Here is a 20,621-nt window from a genome sequence, read left to right as displayed (position 1 = left end):
CTGCAGCTTTGGCCCCGCTTCCTCATCCCCAACAAGCAATGAGGAGAAAAAAAAAACAGGCCTGCCTGAGGCCATCATAGCCTCCTGATTGCAGTCAGCAGGCAGGCAGCAGACAGCTGGAACTTGACCAGTGTGCCAAGTGGAATTCTGGCCTGCCCTCCCTGGGACAAACCATTTTAGTTTTTCAATTGTAGTGAAATACATGTAACATAAAATTTACCACATTAACCTTTAAAGCAAAGCAAAACTGCTCGAAAGAGGAAAGCTGGATCTTTCATAGCCTCCACGTGACTAGGTGGCAGGTGGAAACAGCCAAGGCTCTCAGGCTGAGGGGCGGGGTGGGGAGGACCGGAATGGCTGGGAGATGAGGGTTCTACCCCTGGCTGCTGTACAAGGTTGGGACTATCACTTCATTCCTCTGTGAAATGACCATCGTTCTGGTTCCCACTGGGCACTCATTCTGTTATGTAGTGTATATGTTACGGTCGGCCCTCGCGTCTGTGGGCTCCACACCCGAGAGTTCCCCCAACCTTGGATAGAAAAATATTTGGAAAAAAAAATTCCAGGAAGTTCCAAAAAGCAGAACTTGAATTTGCTGCATGCTGGCAACTATTTACATGGCATTTCCATTGTATTAGGTATTATAAGTAATCTAGAGATGATGTAAAGAGAGGATGTGTGTAGGTTATGTTGCAAATACTACACCACTTGATAGAAGGGACTTGAGCATCCTTGGATTTTGGTGACGGGGTCGGGTGGCTGGAACCAGTCCCCCACACATAGGGACGACTGTGTGTCTGATCTTCAGAGAAATGAAGTAACAGTCTCGGACATGGGACCAGCTACATGACAATTACCAGTTAGAGCTGGTTGTGAGTGATGGAACTAGGATTCAAACCCTGGTCTCACTCTAAAGCTTGTGCTGTGGTCCACCACAGTCTGTTCTGTTTCGGGGAGAGAGGTCCTGGTTTTAGGATATAGCACTTTGGTGGCCAGTTGGAATGTATAGGTGCAAAAAGGAAGGGGACTGTTCACACTTCTAAGCCTGGAATATGGTCAGAAAGCTGGCTTCATACCGGCTCACAAGTGAGCAGGATGAGGAAGGGGTCAGATTGACTGGGGAGGGGACTTCCTGAAGCCCTATCTGCTCTTCTTCCGCAGCCATACCACACCTCCCACCCAGTTATGAGCCTCCATGCCCACTTCCTTATCAGCCAGATGGGCAGTTTTCCATCTCCATTTTTATTGAAGTATAAAAAGTGCAAAGGTGAAATACATGATTGGTGCCAAGGAAGTCATTGTGAATGTGAATACTTGATTCACTGTACAAGTCCCCCCACCCCCAGGTAAAGACCAGTTGGGGGTGGATAGGGGAGAGACCAAATAGACCCACAAGGCTCCCCAGTAAATGGGGCTCTGAGCAACACCTGATACAAAGGAAGGCAGGCAGAAATCAGAAGCCTGGGCCTGGCCTGGAGACACAGGGACTGATAGCAGCCACACCAGGCCTTGGGACTCCTGACATGCTAGTGTCCTGGGAAAAGAGCCCAGTGAGGTCAGGCCCAGGCCACACCGGGCTCGCAGATGGGGCAGGACTGGTCAATGAGGACCGCCACAGTACAGGCTCTGGCCAGGGCTGCAGGAAGATAGTTCACCAGGAAGGGACAGCTGGAAAGAGGGATATCCATCATCATCAGGGTCCAAGGGGAGGTTGCTAGAACTTACCTGGCAGGGGCCAATCTAATTAGCAAAATCTCTACCCAGCCCCTCCAGGAGTCCAAAACTGGAGGAAGGAGCCACCCCAGATCCTGAGGCACTGAATCACCCCTGGCCAGAGCAGGGACCGGTGTGTGGAGTGGGCGGGGGGTGGAGTGGGCAGGGACTGGTTGTCAGTGGTCTGACCAGACACTAGGAGGCTCTCAGGGGTGAGTGGGGTGTCTATTTTGAATGGATGCTGGGACTCAGCCCTATCATCCAAGCTGCCAGTCCTGGCAGAACCAGGGGGCTAAGACACCCTGGGGGCAGTACCACTTGGGAAAGGCTGACCCAGGATGTGTGGAAGAGAAGGCAGACATAGGACTCCAGGCTGTCATTCGTTAACTGTGTAAATACCAGAGGCTGAGCCACCAGAGGGGAGGACAGGAACAGGGTGCTTGCAACCAGGCCTTCACCCAGACAGGGAGGAGTCACAGCAGGGCCAGCCCAGGCCAGCTCAGCCTTTCATTCCCCAGCAGTCGGGAAGGGGAGGACCAGCCCCAGCTACCATCCCAGCCGGCAGTGATTTTGGCATCTCCAGTTGCCAGGGGAAGAGGCAGGAGAAAGCAGGTAAGCAAGCTGTTGCTGGGCCCAGTCCTCCTGCCTGAAGAGCAAGGCCAGCTCTGCAGAGCCCGGCGGGAGCCAGGGATCCAAAGAGGCAGTGAGAGGTATAAGGCGAAGAAAAACGTCTTGTGGTTACAGCGAGGCCTCTGGGGCTGGTGAGGTGGGCTGGACAGGAGGGGAGGAGGAGCTGTCCAGTTGGCTGGCTCCAGCTTCTGTCTCCAGGGGGCTCACAGCCCCTTTCTGGGCAGGAGCCCTGGGCTCCCGTAAGGCTGAAGCCAAGAGGAAGAGTCCAAACCGGGGCTATCAGAGAAGGGGGCGGGTGGGGCAGGGGCTGGGCTCAGAGCCCTTTGGAGTCAGGGCTGAAACAGCTCCCCTTGATGATCCAGGAGGAACTTGGTGAAGGTATTGATGGGATTAATGGCCTTGAGGGTGATGGCAGCATCCTTGGCCCACAGCAGGTTAGGGCCGAAGACAACAGCCAGGTTAGTGTTGGTCATCTTGTTCTGGTCACAGAGGGCAGAAATCTGTGGAAGGAATCAGGGGGCTGCAGCAGGAAGCCACAGATGCCGCCTCCCACGCCTGGCAACCACGCCCAGGAGCAGCACCCACGGCAACTCCTCCTCCCTCTCTCCTCCAGGTAAGCGGTAGAGGCCCAGGCCGAGGTCTCACCTGCACCAGGAAGGCAGTGAGGAAACGCAGCACCAGGTAGTTCTCCTCGGGCAGCATCTGGAAGGCCTGCAGCGTGGCCTCCACTCTCTGGCTCTCATCAATGTCTATGAGGAAGGGGGGCCCAGGTCACAGGGGCCCATGGCTGGACTGGTTCGGGAAGCCCTGTCATGAGGCTAGGGGGAAGACCCAACCAGACTTTCCTTGAAGGACAGGCCAAATCTGCCTGCTCTGAGTCCAGCTGCAACCCCACCCTGCAGAAGCTGGAGAAGGGGGAGAGGGGCACTCACTGAGGAAGCCCACAACGTGGGAGTAGAGGTCAAAGGTGAGCAGGGGCTCAGGAAGCTCCCGGAGGAAGGTCTTGAGAATGACCGCTGGCAGGTGCAACTCATTGTACTGGTCGAAGTCCACAGGCAGCCCTGGGGGTGGGGAGGGGAGGAGCTGGGCCGAGCCTGGAGACCAGCAGCCAATCCGGAGGCCAAGCAGGCCCCACAGCCTGACTTCACCCTTGGCCACAAGCCTCCTCCTCCCACTGGGACAGGGGGCACAGGGTCAGGCCATCTGGGGAGTGGGGCCCCCGAGCACACACCACAGTTATTCCTCGCCTCTGAATGACCCTGAACCCAGGCTCCAGAAGCCTGACCTATGAGAAAGTAGGCCTGGGACAACCAGGCAGGAGTGAGACACATGTAATCATACCAAATGCCACAGAAAACTCACACACACACACGTGTGCGCACGCACGATCTGTACCGGCCCTCTGGGCTTCGACACATCCCTGGGCCCACTCACCCATGTTGTACTTCTGTTGCACTTCCCGTACAACTTGGGTGTTGGCCGACCTCCGGAAAATCCCCTCAGTGGTGAGAGCTGGGAAACAGTGGGGCCTGGTGAGTCTCAGAGCTCTGGGGCAACGTGCAGACTCCCCACCCATTCTGTGTCTTGGGGTCCTGGTCAGGGTCAGTGTGGGTGCTGGCGCACGTGGGACCTTGCCCAGCCCTGCCCAGCGGCTTCCCGAGGGGAGAGGGCTCCCTGGCACTCACCGTGGGCCTGTAGGTAGGCAACGGTCTCCCGCAGCACGAGCGGAATGGGCTCCTGCTCTGGGTTCTTCTCCCGGAGGCTGTGGGCACAACGCAGTGACGGGTTTGCAGTCCTCCTGGTCCCCAGGTGCCAGCCCCACCCACCTTTCGCATACTCACTGCTGCAAGGAGACCCCGAACTGCTGGTTGGGCAGAGGGGGCCGTGGTGGCATGGGCTTGGGGGCTGTCGCAGGGCTCTTCTGGGTGGATTTGAGGAAGTCATCATACCTGGGGAAGCAGCGGGGAGGGTCAGGGCCCCTACCTGGTTCTGCAGTCACTATGGCAACTCTTTTTTTCAGGCACTTACTGTGCTATCTTACATGGATAACCTCATTCAGTCCTCCCACCAACCCAGCTTTACACAGAAGTGAAGACTTTAAAGAGATTCAGTTACAGAGCTTTTCAGTGACAGATACGGGATCTGGACTTGCTCTGTCTGACCCCATGTGCTGCCCCTTACTCATCACATCTGCTTCCCCTGTGTATCCTGGCACTGTCGAGGCTGCTTCTCCCCTTGGCCGGCACATCCTACCCCCACAAACATGATATATGTGGACAGTGTGCCCGGTGGGCACACACAGCCCCCACCGCGGTCTCACTTGAGCACTTGGCGAGGGATCCCCAGTTGCTCCAGCTTCACATGCTCGCTCAGCTCACTCAGGTAATTCACATAGAAGATCTTCTGCCCAAACTTGAAGCTGCCGATGGAAGAAAGGGTATGGGTCCAGGGTAGGCCCGCTTCAGCAGGCCTCCACTTTCTCCTCAGCAGCCCACCCAGATCAGACTGAGGCCTAGCCCCAAAGTGGTCGGTCCCCAGGATGCTTGGCTTCCTCAGGTATCTGCTTCACAGTTCAAGGGGAAGCACAAGAGACGAGTGCCCCGCCCTGGGCCCACTCACCTAATGATGGGCTTGAAGAGGATGAGCAGGGTCTTGATGAACATGGTGGGGTGCACGATGTACAGAGCCTTGATATTCTTCTTGTACCTGCAGAGGCAGAACGGGGAACTCAGGAGTGGGCATGGTAGGAGAGGCACAGAGCTAAGCTCTTAATGTACAGTTACTGATTTGATGACTCATAGTAAGCCTTCGAGGTAAGTGCCATTGTTGCCCTATTTTACAGATTAGGAAACGGGCTCAGAGAGGTTAAGTAAGATGAAAGGTCACAGAGCGAGTAAGTAGAGAAACTGGGATTTAAGCCCAGGCCATTCCAACTTGAGACTCTTTGTGTTTAGTTTACCCAGGTAGGGGGGACCCGCCTCCCCTGGCATGGAATACGTTCCTGCCCAAGCAGAGGGCAGCCCAGAACCGGCAGAGCTGCTGGCCCCCGGGCCCTGGAGCTCCTCCGAGGCCCTAACCCACTTGCGGTCAAACTCCCGGTAGGCGTCCCGGAGCCAGCTGAGGGAGGGCTTGTTGTCGCTGGTCAGGCCATGGTGCAGGTAGAGCAGCGTGTAGTCACTCTCCACATACTGGTCCAGGGTGTGCTTCAGGTATCTGTAAGAGATGAGCCCCCCTCAGGCCTGCCCTGTATGCAAATGGGGCCCCATTAAGACAGAACCAGTGCCCCAGGAATCCCCTCTCCTGCCCTGTCTGTTCTGGCTGCATCAGTCACCATGTTGGGGTGGAGGAGGAACGAGGTAGTGGCTGGGCTGCGTGGAGGAATAATAAGAACAGCAGCAGATCTCAGGTTTGAGCACTGACTAGGAGTCAGGAGACCAGGACTCTAACTGGAGCCATCTCACATACCTGCAGTAAAAATGGGAATAACATTTCACTCACAGGATTGCCCTGAGTCAACAGTAATGATGACAGTCACCATTTACCAGTATTAAGCTTAGTGTCTACCAAGCACTTTGTATGCAATATCTCGTGCCTTCCTCATTATAATGGAGGCCAATACTATCCCCTTCTTACGAGCGAGGGCAGTGAGGCTGAGAGAGGTCAAGTGCTTCTCTGAGGTCACACAGCTTGTGGTGGAGACTGGAGGTGAACTAACTCCAAGTTTCGCCTTGTTGATCATGGGACAGCTCTGCCTTTTACACTCCCAGCGCTGTCTGTAGAACACTGTGCCCACGAAAGGGGATCAGGGTGGTCAGAGGGTCCCCTCCCCTGCTCCAGTCACTGGACGTTCTGTGGACCAAAGACCCACACCTCAAGTTCCCTATGCTCACAACACAATACCTACCACCCAACACAAACACACATACGGGTGTTGGGCCCACCTGAGGTGGAGAAGTATAAATTGAGTGAACATGAATTCCAGAAAGGGAGAGGAGCCCAGTGGAAAACCCTCTTTCTGGTTGGCCAACAGCTCCCAGGCCCCAGCAGGAACACCACGCCAGGCTGGGAGGCTGGGCATGCAGGAATGCTAAGGGCTTCCAAGGGGAGGAGGGAAAGGAGGGGAGGAGGGAAAGGAGGGAAGGAGCCTTTTTATTTTTTTTTAATGATTTGGAAAGCTTACAGTTATTAATTAGAAATCTGACGGCTTTTGTTTAAATTTATTTAATTAGTTAATTTATTTTTGGCTGTGTTGGGTCTTCAGTTTTGTGCGCTGGCTTTCTCTAGTTGCGGTGAGTGGGGGCTACTCTTCACTGTGGTGTGCGGGCTTCTCATTATGGGGGCTTTTCTTGTTGCGGAGCATGGGCTCTAGGCGTGCAGGCTTCAGTAGTTGTGGCTCACGGGCTCAGTAGTTGTGGCTCGTGGGCTTCAGCAGTTGTGGCACATGGGCTCAGTAGTTGTGGCTCACGGGCTCTACAGGGCAGGCTCAGTAGTTGTGGCGCACAGGCTTAGTTGCTCTGCGGCATGTGGGATCTTCCTGGACCAGGGCTCCAACCCGTGCCCCCTGCACTGGCAGGTGGATTCTTAACCACTGAGCCACCAGGGAAGCCCGGGAAGGAGCCTTGGGAAGTGCCCAAGGATGTGACTAAGTGCCCAGACACAACCTGACCTATCCCAGAGAGGCTAACCTAAACATTGGTCCATGGGTGCCAGCACTGGTGGACATGTGAGGTGTCTTATGCTGGATTTATTATCTTGATTCCCATCATTATCACTATACAGTAATTTACCCCTTATACACATTGAGCACTTTGCAGTTTGAAAAGAGCTGTCACATAAAAGAATGACATTTTGCAACTATAAAATAGCAAAAGTTAGGGACTTCCTTGGTGGTCCAGCAGTTAAGACTCTGTGCTTCCACTGCAGGGGGCATGAGTTTGATCCCTGGTTGGGGAACTAAGATCCCGCATGCCACGCAAAAAATAAATAAAAATAAATAAATAAAATAGCAAAAGTTGTAGTGAAAATACACTCATCCTTTGATGAATGTTATGACCTTTTGGAGGTCAATAAAGTGATGTTTATCAGAAGCTATAAAATGTTCATACTCCGACCTGATAAAAATATGTCCAGGAATTTATCCCAAGGAACTAATCAAAGATGAACAGAAATGTTTTTGTAAAAGGCTGTTCATTATAGCCTGTTTTATAATGGGGGGAAAAAATGAGCAGCAAAGTAAGTGTCCAAGAACAGAATGTTGGTTAAATAAATCACAGGAGATCTATAAATAGAACACCTCACAGGATGTTTCTGCAGACAGAACCAATCTGTGAAGTTGGATGTGAGAACAGTGGTTACCCTTTGGGGTACTGCCTGGAAGAGCAAAGGGAAGTTTGTAGGTGTGGATGACATGGGTGTATTTCGTTTTTGAAAATTCATCAAGTAGTATACATAATGTGTTCACTTTTCTGGATACACATATGTCAAAATTTTTTGAAAGGATATCCTTGAAGAATGTTTAATGCTCAGAATATAAAAACATTATGTAAGATACAAAACTGACTATAGAGTTCTGTATATGTTATAGAAAAAAATGGGAAGTGAATACACTAAAATGTTAACAGTGGTTTTCTCTCTGGGTGGTGGGTTTATGGGAGACTTTATTTATTGCTGTATTTTTTCTTAATAGCTATCTACATTGTTCTACATTCTTGAAATCTGTGATACTTTACAAATGAATACAATGGCATTTCACAGGGCTCAGGAGAGACCTGACCCCAAGCACACAGCTAGTAGGAGGCAGAGTTGAAGTTTAACTGGTCTTCTGCATCCAAGCTTCAGGCACTTTCTATTTCAACCCCCCAGATCTGGCTGGACAGCTGGGAAAAGCCAGGTCTGAGATAATCTGACTGAAAATAAGATGACAGGACTGATGCATGATGAAAGCACCTCCCTGCCCGGCCAGGTGGTGGCGGGGAGATCCCACTGGGAAGGAGTGGAGGATGGACAGGATGGGTGACAGAGGGCTTCCCGAAGGCAGATGAAGCCCCAGAGTGGAGGCAGCCTCGCTCAGCACGCTCTCTCCTGAAAGCTGGGTGCTTTCCCATCCACCTCCTCTGACCTCCTCCCACTCAGCCCATAATCTGGCCAGGAGTCTGTCACCTGCCTTGTCAGATGCTGTGACAATAAACCCAGAAAGGGGGACAGGTGACTCAGCCACCCTCAGGCCGGGCTTCTTGGCCTGTTCCTGGCTGGGCCACATGACGGGCCTGGAGAAGGCTCTGCCTGCCTGCACGGTGGAGGAGCAGTGGGAGGAGGGCTCAGGAGACCAGAGAGAAAGCATTCACACAAAGCTGGAGAGACTCGGGCCTGGCCCTGGCTCACAGGACTGCACGGGCTCTGCAGTCAGGCCCTCCCCTTCTGTTGCTGTAGCCCCGGACTGTCCCCACCCCCACACCAGCCCCTCCACACACACAACCATTCAGGATCCCAAAGAGCTGGTAAGGGCGGGGCAGACATTTGCAATTGCAGTAAGTGCTTTAAAGTGTCAGGAAAGGAGTGCAAGATGGAAACTGTACACACACTGAGGAGCCTCAGGAGGAAGTCAGTTATGGCTCTGCCTCCAGGGATCCCGCACCTGCTGTGGACCCAGCACTGGCCTAGTGGTGGCTCAACGATGAACACTTATCAGAACACAGTCTGTCAAACTCCTGCTTTCAATCAGCCTTTGGACTTGCATCAGATTTCTAGACCAAACAGCTATTACCTGTATTTAGCTATTAGAACCTGGATAGGTACAGAAGTTGTTGGCACCAGATTTGGCACAAAATAACACTAATTATTCATGTAAATGATGAACAACCGCAACTGCCTCAGAAGTGCACCATATCGTTATCATAATCAGTCCTCACATTTGGACAGTATTTTACTTTTCAAAGCATTTTCAAATGCAGTATCTCACTCCTATGAGGACCAAGGGCTGTATTATTATTCCCCAAGAAGAGTGAAGAAAAAGAGGTAAAGAGATGAACAAACTTTCCAAGGTCACACAGATGGTTTCCAGGACTAGAAACCAGTTCTGACACCTAGCCCAGTGCTCCCAATATCCCTCAGGAGAAGAGGGGAGGCCTTGAGGGAGGTGGCTTGGTACCCCCGGGGCAGGAAGGGACAGTAAGGAAAATGGCTCCAGGCTGTAGTGGGGATCTGAGCATGGGTTCCATCACTTCCCCATGGGTACTCACCCCAGGAGCTTGCTATGGTCCAGCTGGTGGCTCGGGGGCATTCGGCAGGCACTAAACACAATGATCTTCCGCCCATACTTGTCATCTCCTAGGTGTGGAGAAAGGTGGAGCACAGTGGGTGAACAATAAGCCAAGAGAAGTCAGGTGAGGATCTGAAAGGGGCCAGGCCTGGAGACTGTACCATTTAGCGTTGGGGCCAGAGTGACCCATGCGGACAGACCTCTGGGCAGGTGCCTGCACTCAAGGGTGTGTCACTGAAGAAAGAGGGACAGGTGGTCTCAGGGCTACAGAGCTGGGGCACAAAAAAATAACATGACTTCTTAAAAAGTCATGCCTGGCACAAACAACCCAAATGTCCATCAATGGATGGGTAGATGAAGAAAATGTGGTGTATCCATGCAATGGACTATTGGCTATAAAAAGGAATGGAGTACTGATACACGCTACATTGTGAATGAACCTTGAAAACATGATGCTAAGTGAAAGAAGCTGGACATAAAAGGCTACATATTGTTTGGTTCCATTTATATGAGCTATATAGGTAAATGTGTAACAAAAGAAAGCAAATTAGTGGTTATAGGTGCTGGGAGGAAGGGAGAATAGGGATTGATGCTTATGGTTATAGGGGTTGGTATGGGTGAAACTATGGATGAAATGGATGAAATGATGGAACTAGATAGAGGTGGTGGTTGTTCAACATTGTGAATGTACTAACTACCACCAAAGTATACACTTTAAAATGGTTAATTTTTTTTTTTTGGCTGTGTTGGGTCTTTGTTGCTGTGCACGGGCTTTCTCTGGTTGCAGTGAGCGGGGGCTACTCTTCGTTGCAGTGCGCAGGCTTCTTATTGTGGTGGCTTCTCTTGTTGCGGAGCATGGGTTCTAGGCGCGCGGGCTTCAGTAGTTGTGGCACGCAGGCTCAGTAGTTGTGGCTCGCGGACTCTAGAGCACAGGCTCAGTAGTTGTGGCACACGGGCTTAGTTGCTCCGTGGCATGTGGGATCTTCCCAGGCCAGGGCTTGAACCCGTGTCCCCTGCATTGGCAGGCGGATTCTTAACCACTGCACCACCAGGGAAGCCCCTAAAATGGTTAATTTTATGTTATATAAATTTCACCATAACTAAGAAAACAAAAAAAGTCACACCCGCCAAAGCAACTGTTATCTTGCCATACATCATCTTAAAACTCCATACCTATTCCAGAAGCATCTCCTGTGAGCAGCCTGTATTTGAAAAACTTCTTGAAGGTACCTTCTCAGAAAGCCTGAGGCCAATGAGGAAATCAGTCTGATTACTTAACAGTCATGTCTTGTTTTTGACTACTAACAACACTTTCTGATTTTACTGCCAGAATTATTTGCCACAGTTGATTGACCTCCGGACATTTCTAAAAATCATTCCTTTCTCATTAAGGATATTCTAAAAAACATGGAGTAGAGAGGAGTTTGTAACACTTTGGGAAGGTGCTCATTTGAGTGTAACCACTGAGGGATGTCTGTCCAAAACTAGTCACTATTTCATGGTCTGACCATGTGGCTTTGTCATGAAGCTGGGGAGCTCCTGAGACATATGCCACAGCCTCCCAAGGTGAGATGCTCTTCCAGGGTCAGTGTGAACCAGGGACTCTAAGCACAGCTCGATGGGGACAAGGCCTGGTCCCCACTCCCCCATGTCCCAGGGCCCTTCCCTTTATCTTTACCCTCACACCTCTCCAGAGTCATTCTTGCCTAATCCCCACTGCTTCAGAGGCAAATAAAAAGACCACTTACACAGCCCACACAGTCTGTCCTCCTTCCACCTCTGAGGATTCAGGGATTCCCCAACAACTTGCTGAGTGTCTTCTCCATGTTAAATAAACCATGATCCTGATGATCCTTCTTGGTCAGTGAGTGACTTAACCCAGGACTCAGTGCTTTTCCAAAGTGGTTGCCAAGGCTCTGACCCTTTTCTCAAGGGCTGGGGCAAGACTCATTGGAGGGGCTGAGGAAGGCTTCTGGAATGTGGGCAGCATGGCCCCAGTCCCTGCGGGTGGCCCAGCCTGGTGCTCTGGCCTGAGCTATTGCCTCACTCCCAGCAGTCTCCCACTGTGTCCAGCCTCTGGATCAACCCCTCCAGTGATTCCATCTCCACCCAGAACACTGCCTAGTCTCTGCTGGCCCTAGCCAAAGGTCCTAGCCAGGACCCTCCAAGAATTTCCTGGGTCAGGGTCTGAGGCCTGGCCCACCAAGCCCAGAGAGAGGCTCCATTCTCCTTTCTAAACTGCCCCAGCTTCTAGCCTTGGAGAATTAGAAACATCTACCCGCCCTTGACTCTCCTGCCTTGACTCCTTTCTTCCTGAACCCCACCCCAAGCTGTATAAAAGCCCCTTAGAAAGGCTCACAGGACTTTGAGGCTTGGCCCCACCAACCCCCTCTGCAGGCTCACACCATGCACACCTTCGGCCCAGTCTGCAGCAGGTGGCTTTAGCCTCTGTCTCTCATGCCAGACAGACTTCCTCTAGGCAATTCTGCTCCCCTCCTCTAGGCTAACTCCTTTGAATCCTTAAGACTCATCCCAGGCATAATCTCCCAGAAGCCTGTGTCCCCTCCTCCTCCCCGCAGGCAGGTTAGCTGTCCCGTTTCATAGCTCCCAGCATGAACCATCACCCGTCTCTGTCACAACACTGACTCTCCTGTATAACTATTTATGTGTCTGTCTCCTCTAGTGGCTGTGAGCAGCTCAAAGACAGGGACTGTCTTGTCCATCTTTAAATGTCCAGATGGTCCAGAGCCCAGCAACGTGGCAGGTATTCAATAAACGCTGGTAGCCTGTCACAGGTCGGCATTACATGGTATGCACGGTTCTATTTCTGAGTTTGCTCACCATGTTATCTGGGATATGAGACTGCTTTGGACAGCTTCCCAAAGCCTGGGGCAGAATTTCTCCAGACTTAACAAGCAGAGAACCCTCTGCAGGTATGTCTGAGGAGGAGACGGTGCAGCTCCATCCAGCAGCAGGTCTATTTTGAAAGACCAGGTGTCACCTGTTCCCCTCCACACCCTGGACCAGATCCTGAGGTGCTGGGTTCCTTCCAGGCCAGTTGGGGGTGGCTCTGTGGCCTGCTCTGATTCACTTCCCATAGGCTTTGACAGAAGAAAGAGCAGACTGGCAGTGGGCAGGGATGAAGGGTTAGACTGCCCAGCCCACCCTCGTGGACAATCTGGAGCTTCAGAAACCCCTGGACCTTCTATTATGAGCCTTTGGGGCAGAGGGACATCATCTGTCTACTCCCCTCTAAGCAGAGGAAACGCCCAGGGTATAGCGGAAAATGCTGGGAGGAGCATGGAGGATTCTAAAAGATTCTCTTCATCACTGCCCTCCAACAGTAAGGCAGCCCTCATTGGCCGGCAGATTTGAGGACTTAGGCAGAGCAGAAAGTCTGAGCTCACAAGGCTCTGGTATTTAAAGAGGGGTAACTGGTTAAGCAGGCAACTGAGGTGAGAGGCCAGAGGCCTGTAGTTCCACCGCTCAGCTGCCCCAGCAACTTGTAAACAGGAACTTGGGTTCTCAACCAGGTTTCCATCAATGGGCATCCACCAATGTCATGATGTTATATAAAAAATATTACAAGCACGTGCACGTGTTTTCTGGAGAAGAGGTCCACACCTTTCATATTTTCAAGGAGGACTCCTGACCAGTTTCAAGAACTGCTTCCCTGGACTGTATGCTCCTTGAAGGAGGGAATGTGCATTGTTCCTCAATGAATCCTCAATGCTGGGGACTTCCCTGGTGGTCCAGTGGTTAAGAATCCACCTTCCAACGCAGGGGATGTGGGTTCGATCCCTGGTCGGGGAACTAAGATCCCACATGCCACTGGGCAACTAAGCCCATGCGCCACAACTACTGAGCTCGCGCACGTCAACTAGAGAGCCTGCATGCCACAAACTACACAGCCCACATGCTCTGGAGCCCATGCGCCACAACTAGAGAGAAGCCCACGCGCCTCAATGAAAGATCCCGCGTGCTTCAACTAAGACCTGACGCAGGCATAAATAAATATTAAAAAAAAAAAAAATCCTCAGTGCTGAGTACTGGACTTGTTCCCAAAGTAGGTGTTTTATAAATGCATGCCAAGTAAAGTCAGGATGGGGATGGGGGACAAAGGAGGGGGCTCAGAGAGGGACTGGATGGCAAGACTCCCAGACTAGCAAAGAACAAGACATGGTCAACCCCAGGGCTTAGCCTGTCCTCTCCTCCCTGGAGTGGAGTCCCACTGCCCAAGTCCTTGAGTGGCTCGGGCATTTGCCAGCAGGCAGGGTAATGGCTCCTACAAGAAGCATGTGTATAAAGGCCTGGGAGTCCCCTCATCTCAGAAGATTCAAACAGATTTACCCTGGAAAAAGAAGGGAAAGAAGGAGCTGGCAGCACTGGTGGCTCCAGAGCACTGAGGGAGAGGGCTCAAAAAGGAGGCACAGCGTTTGTTGAAAGCACCAGGAAAAGACCAGCCGCCAGAGAATGAAACCTCTGCATTCCCAAGATACGGATCAGGAACTTCCCAGGGGAACCTGGGTATTAATCAGCAACAGAGCAGCTCCTCCAGCAGGCGTTCTGGGACCCGCCAGACCAGCACCCTCCCGTGACCTGAGAGCAGGCCAACCAAGGAGATGGGAGGTGGGGGGCTGGGGCACATTGGTTAAAATGTGAAATTGTCAGGAATAGTGCAAGCCAGCTGACATCATCGTTGGTGGCCAGAAATCTGCTATTTGTAGTTAGAAATTGCACATGTTACAAATAATAGCCTTTTCTTTTTTTTCTTTCTGGAGGGCAGACTATTAAACCTTTACCAGCACACCACTGGAAAGAACCCATGTGGACCAGTCAGGTTTGACCGTGGAGCATGACAGCTACTGCCAGCAAGGGAGAACAGAGGCTACGGAGGAGTTGGGGACATAACACACCCTTCCTTCCAACGTGGGCTCTTTCTCTGGTTTCCAAGGCCAGGAAACTGGCCTCCCAGGAAGTCACCATAGCCTCATCAAACAACTCTTGCTCTGGCAGTGCCAATCCAAACTCTTCTCAGCAGTCAGAGAGGCACACACATGGGGGACACCCCACCAGAGGGGCCCTGAGCCAGCACTCGAGCCCGGCCATTGCTTACAGCCAGCCCCACGACCCCCATGGACAAGACCCCCCCTCCCCTGGAGCTCCTTTCCCTTTGGGCTCTGGATGTGTGGGCTCCCCACACAGTCCCCACCCTGTCAAACCTCCCATAAATCCCCTGCTATTTCCAGCTCCCAAGTACCGCCAGCTCCCAGCTCCCAGCTCCCTGGAGTGGGGCTGCAATTAAGCTGGATCCACCTGGCCTCCACCAAGAGCCCTTCTTGATCCACAGCCCAGAGAGGCCAAGCACAGAGAGCCAGGGACACACCTACACACCTACCTGGCTGGGCCCCCTCAGGCTCATCGCACCCTGGAGAGACAGAAACATATTGCAGCTCTGCTTGCAGGGGTCACCTGGTGGGGATGGGGGCAGTCTTCCCTGCTCTGCCTTGTGACTTGGCCACATAGCCAGGAGGATGTCAGCAGAGAGACTCCTTCACATCAGACATCCCCATGCCCCAGTCAGGTCCATCTCTAGGAGTGAGGAAAGTTCTGAGCCTTCAGGTGACTCTCCTGTACTCATGGCAGGACCAGGCCAAAAAAGAACTCTCAGCCTTGCTTCTGTAGGGGTGACAGAGGCCATAGCCAAGTCCTCCAATCCAGACCAGGGCAGGCATCAGGAACACAGATGTCAAGGAAACACCTTGACATTAGGAACAACCCTCTCAACTGCCCCATCCCTCCCTGAGCACAGCATTCAGGAGAGACGGAGCTCCCTGCTGCTTCCCTATGGCCGAATGCCTCCAGGGCCCCCTCAGCCAGCACCACTCAGGGTTCCAGGGGCCACAAGCTACCTGGCTCTCCTTGCCCACCCCAATGCCTCAGGGCAGGGCCGTGCTGCCATCCTTGCTTACAGCTGAAGAAGAGACAAAGGATTCTACAATTCCAATTTCTTCGTCTAGCACTAGGACCCTATAGGCAGAAACCAGGTCATCAACATCTCTGCTACCTCGGTTGCTCCTGGAGGCTTCTGGGTCCTGCATTATGAACAGGAGGGCGGGAGCTCACTGAGGCCAAGACCCAAGGGGGGCTCCGCGCTCATTCGTAGCAGGGTAGCACATCTGCAGGGAACCTGATGCTCCAGGAGTCATGTGCCTCCTAACTTCTGGAAGGAGGCTCTGCCATTCTAGACTTCCTTGGAGGTACGGTTTCCCCGGAGGGACTGGCACCTCCCTGCTCCCCAATAACTGATGGGGAAGAAAAGCTGACCTGAGGGCAAAGGGAAGGGAGTTGAATGAACACTTATTGAGGGCCAACTACGTTCTGGCTGTGGGCTAGGTCCTGATATACGTTCACCATTGTCATCCTCTCAGCAATCCTGTGAGGAAGGAATGGGCTCAGACTGCAGAGCTGGAAATCAAACCCAGGGCTTTCACAGTGCCTCCCACACGCCATCTGCCAGTGGAGACGCTGAGGTCACAGGTCAGGATGTGGTTGCAGGTGAACAGACCAAGTGGCCATCACAATCAAGTCTGTATTTTTAATGAATGACACATGGAGCCTCAATAGCCCCAGGGTCAGGGGTCAGAGCGGCCCCTCCCCTGCAGCCCCTTCCCCTAAGGCAGGAGGGCCTGGCTTCCTTAAGCCAGGGATGCAGACTGTGAGGGAAAAGGTGCAAGGCTGGGTGTGCTCACCTGCCACCTCCACAATCTGGTGCCGGGCAATGTCGTAGTAAGGGTCATCCCACTTCAGGTGTGTGACAGGTTCCGGGGAGCTGCTTTTGGAGTCATCTGAGGAACACAGCAAAATCAGGGGATCATCTGGGGGTCTGGCACAATTTTCTCCCTGAGATTCATGCTCTTTGGCCCTCCTCCCAGTAAGGCTTGTGCTCCCAGCCCCACCCTGGGGCTGGTCTGTTTGCCCACATCCTGTCCTCCTGGGGTCTTCCACAGGAAGGGGGTCTTCCCTTCTCAGGTGCTTATGGCTGCCGAGATCCAGCCGTACCCACCTGACTTGGGAAAGTCGGGCATTTCGTCTGAGGGCCAGTTCTTCTCATCAATGGAGGCTAGCTTCAGCTGGTTCAGAGCCTGGCTGGCGTCATCCAAAGTCAGGTCGTCCTGCAGCTCTGAGAGTGGGTCCATGGCCGAGCCTCTGCCCCACAGCTTCACGCTGCAGAACCTGAAGAGAACCCTGGGGGACAGGAGGGAGTTGTCAGGTCAGTGACACAATCTTTTCACCCATAACTTCTACAGCAAGCCCTCCTGCTCCCACTCTTTCCTCCTCCGAGCTCCCTTGTCCCTGTTCCTCAACACTCCTCATCCCTGCCAAGAGCTCCATGTAGCTCCTCCTGGCTTTCCTGGCTCCACACTTTTCTGGCATGGTGCCAGAAAAGGCAGCTGGGGCACAGGATGGCACAACTCAGTGCCTGCCTTCAGGCCCTCCAGCTGCATAAGGAAGAGTGGTGCCAGGCCCTGCACTGCCCACCACCCAGCTGGTTCAGTCGAGCAGTCCCAACTGCAGAGGTTCAAGGGCCATGCCCCTCTCCTCCAGGGTCATAGAGCACAGAAGCTTCCCAGGCCCCAGCAGTGATGGGGAAGAGATATTGCAAGAATCTAAGGAGCACAGGGCTGCTCCAAACCCCTGCCTGAAAAAGGTTAGCTGTGGCCCTGGCTACTCCATCCGTCACTCCTGGCCCAGGGAAGATGAGGTAGCCAGAGACCATAAGACCTAAAAAAGAAAGGCCATGGCCAAGGGGCCCAGCTGGGTTTGCCCCAGGACAGGAATGAGGAGCAGGAAATGGAATCTTCCTGCCAGTCACTGTGACAATCTGGAGGCTCCCAAGCCCAATCTACTCTGGGGGGAGCTCCTGACACTAGTTTCAAGGTGGGAAAGATCAACAGACCACCTTAAGGACTGGGGGGTACAGGTGGGCAAGGAGGAAGCCCATGACACCCAGAGTCCAGAGATCCAGGAGGTGGAAAACAGAACAACAGCTGTTGCATGCGGGGAGGGAGAGGAGCCAACTCTGCAACTGGGTTTGCCCAGGTCTGGGGTGTGGCCTCATGGATGTGGCTGAGTGCAGCCTGGAGGAGGCACCTTCTGCCCTCAGCCCTAACCGGAAGCCAATCCCTCTCCCTTCACAAGCTCACCATATGTGTGAGGGCGGGAGTTTCAATTCAACCCACTCATCCAACCCCAAAGAGGCTGCTCTAAGTCCAGTGCATTCCTGCGGCCTCAAAAAATGACATATATGGTCACAGAATCAGCAGGGCAGATAAGGAGCACAGACAAGACCCAGGCGTGGGTAGGGAGAAGAGAGGAGAACTGTGGGCCCAGCTCCAGATCCTGAACACCTCTGAGCGATGTGACAACCGCCTGCGCACATCACAGCAAAGACTCCATCCGGATGGCAAACCGGCAGCTCCCTACTTACTTACTTAGCAACAACCTAGCAACAACTACCCTGTTACCAGGGCAACCACACTGATTCAGCAGCAAAAGCTGTTTGAAGCTCCTGAGCCAAAACTGAGCCGCCAAACAGCCAGGAAAAAAACCCCCAAAAAACCCACTTATTTCTCTTCCCCTTCCTCTCCTCTGGCCTTATCTGCTACCCTTATTCACTGCTCACTACCAAAATACAAGTCCCTTACCACAAACAGAGAGAAAGACGTTCTCTATTGTTTGGGAATGCATATCTCCCAGCGAGTGCTGCTGTACCCCTCACCCCAGCTCCCCATTCCAAGCAGCCCTCAGTCTTGAGAAATCCACACCTGATTCAGCTATAAGCTCCTCCCCATATTCAACCAGGAAGCTGTGAGGGCTCCCCCAAAGGGGCCCCTGGTCAGGTAACAGGGACAGAATTTAGCTCACAGTAACCCTCCCCAGGCCTGAGCCTTCTCTCCATCCCTTCTTTTTGGTTACTGCCCAGGCACCAAGAGCTCCTTCAGCCCTGCCCACAGCAGTTCCAGAGAAGTCTTTCTGCACAGAGTGGGTGCTTGATGCAGTGAAAAAAACATGGGATGAGATACATGGAGAACTGGATTATAGTCCTGACTGAGTCGCAAAGATGCTGAGCAAGTCCTTTTCCCATCTAGGCCTAAATTTCCTCATCTACAGAAGTGAAGACTCCTCCCAGAAATATAATTCTCCAGCATTCTAAATTACTTGTGCTGAAGTGAACAACGGGATTAGAAGGAACAGCTGGGAGTTGAAGTATGCGTGAGGGAGGGAGAGGGACACTCTCTAAAAGAGAGATGAGCTTGAACTCCACCTCTTCCAGTAACTCTTCTATTTTGTCAGTTCTTCCAGAACTGACCCCTCCCCCACCCCATAAACTCCTTTTCCAGCCCAACTAATCACAGTTGTTTCCACCTCCCAACCAGCCTAGCCTCCCTCACTACCCTCCAACCCACAGCTGTTGCCCTCTGTGAGCCCAGAAGCTCAGCTCCCACTCAGTGGGAGGGGGAGGGAAGCTAGTACAGGGCAATTGTAACATAAAGTAGTAGAAATGAAGCATCCTAGCTGCCTAAGACTCCTGTCACTTACAAGTCCTGCTCCACTCTGCAAAATAATCCTTATTGTCAGATTAGTTTTTCCCTTCTCAGTTGGTAAAATCTCTACCTTTACAATAATCTTCAAGAATCACTTTAGGGAGGCATGTTAACCTTTGGGAAGTCCTAGAGCTCTCTGAAATTCTGGAGAAATTTATGGACTTTTTCCCTAAGAAAAATCAGCACATGCATGAAATCTTGCATGAAATTTTAAGGGGTTCACAGGCCCTCTTTCCCATTTAAGAAACCCTGCCTCCTCAAAATTACATCTGACACAGAGTTGATGCTCAGTCATTTGCTGAATGACTGAACAAATCAATTTGTATCCTAAGAGTAAAAGGGAACCAACCACCATGAACTGGATACAAATTATCTTTTCACAACAGCACCAGTGAGGTATGTATTACTAAACCCATTTTACAGTTTGAGAAACCGAGGACCAGAAAAAGTAAGCAAGTTGCTTAGGATCATACAGCAAGGTCAAGATTTTAATCCACGTCTACCTTAAGGTGGTCGCTTTGTGCAGGTCAATCCCTCAATACTTCTCTAATGGACTGTCATTCAAGAGATTCTCAAAGTTCTGCAAAAGGGCAAAGTAAAGCTTCTCTTTTAATCTCCTCCATGGACAACTGAAATAACAACTTAAAATCGTATTCTCTGGCCTGGGGATCGCCCTCCTAGTTGGGGCTCCAGAATTGTGAAAATGCAAATCCCACAATACAACAGCAAAACTTTTAACTACAATCACATTTGCATAGAGCTTCATGGTTTACAAAACCCGGATTGGGTGTAATTATCCCATTTCACAGATTAAGAAATAGATATGAAAGTGTGGCCTAATAAGTGGCAAAGGTGGAATACTTCCCCCAAATATCTTGGTCTTAGTTCTTCCCCAGATCGGACCAGGGAGACTTCCCCTTCCCACGAGCTTGCTCAATGACAGCGAGCGAGGAGGCCAGGAAGAAGGCAGCAAGGAAGCAAAGTCCTCTCACTTCAGACCCTCGAGGCGGGCCGAATCCCCGCAGCAGGAAGGCCAGGTTCCCAGGGCCCATTCCACCCTTGCTCCCTTCCTCGGTTCCGGTCGGATCCTCCCCATCCGGATCCCATCCCTTCCGAAGACCAGGCCAGTCCCTTTCCCTCCCCCACCACCTCCCAGGGAGACCCCGCGCCCAGCAGCTCACCGTGGTGGGGCACCGCTCCCTCTGCCACGCCTGTCAAGGACAGGCAAACATCCGGCTACGCGGTCGAATGGGAACCACCCCCTCCCTGTCGCTTCACTCCCCAGCCACTTCCGCCACACCTCCGACCTACTTCCGACCCACTGCCCGGTCCAAACATGGCCTTCGCAGGAGCCCCGCCCACTTCCTGACGAGCCCGCTTACGTTCCCGCCTGGAGGAGAGACAGTATAACC

The 20,621-nt window shown here is 52.4% G+C and overlaps 1 protein-coding gene across 2 annotated transcripts; it reads right to left on the bottom strand.

Annotated features, from left to right (window-relative positions):
* Positions 1-2,399: 2,399 nt before the first annotated feature.
* On the bottom strand, positions 2,400-20,521 carry ARHGAP1 (Rho GTPase activating protein 1). 2 transcript variants are annotated; one of them, XM_024748617.1, is made up of 14 exons: positions 20,391-20,464; positions 19,713-19,789; positions 16,668-16,849; positions 16,354-16,449; positions 9,582-9,669; positions 5,425-5,556; positions 4,963-5,049; positions 4,664-4,762; positions 4,185-4,292; positions 4,029-4,105; positions 3,778-3,855; positions 3,276-3,404; positions 2,989-3,092; positions 2,400-2,843 (listed from the first exon to the last, which is right to left on the bottom strand). In XM_024748617.1, exons 3-14 carry the CDS (start codon positions 16,798-16,800, stop codon positions 2,673-2,675), a joined length of 1,302 nt encoding a protein of 433 aa, XP_024604385.1. In that variant the 5' UTR covers positions 16,801-16,849; positions 19,713-19,789; positions 20,391-20,464; the 3' UTR covers positions 2,400-2,672. The 2 variants fall into 2 exon arrangements, with proteins under 2 accessions (XP_024604385.1, XP_024604386.1); XM_024748618.1 differs by lacking the exon at positions 19,713-19,789 and having other exon boundaries at positions 20,391-20,521.
* Between the last annotated feature and the right edge of the window lie 100 nt (positions 20,522-20,621).

This window comes from Neophocaena asiaeorientalis, unplaced genomic scaffold, assembly GCF_003031525.2.
Source record: "Neophocaena asiaeorientalis asiaeorientalis breed wild unplaced genomic scaffold, Neophocaena_asiaeorientalis_V1.1 scaffold43, whole genome shotgun sequence".
Classification (NCBI taxonomy): domain Eukaryota; kingdom Metazoa; phylum Chordata; class Mammalia; order Artiodactyla; family Phocoenidae; genus Neophocaena; species Neophocaena asiaeorientalis.
Note: the sequence above shows the minus strand (reverse complement) of the source record. Positions and strands in the feature narration are given on the sequence as shown.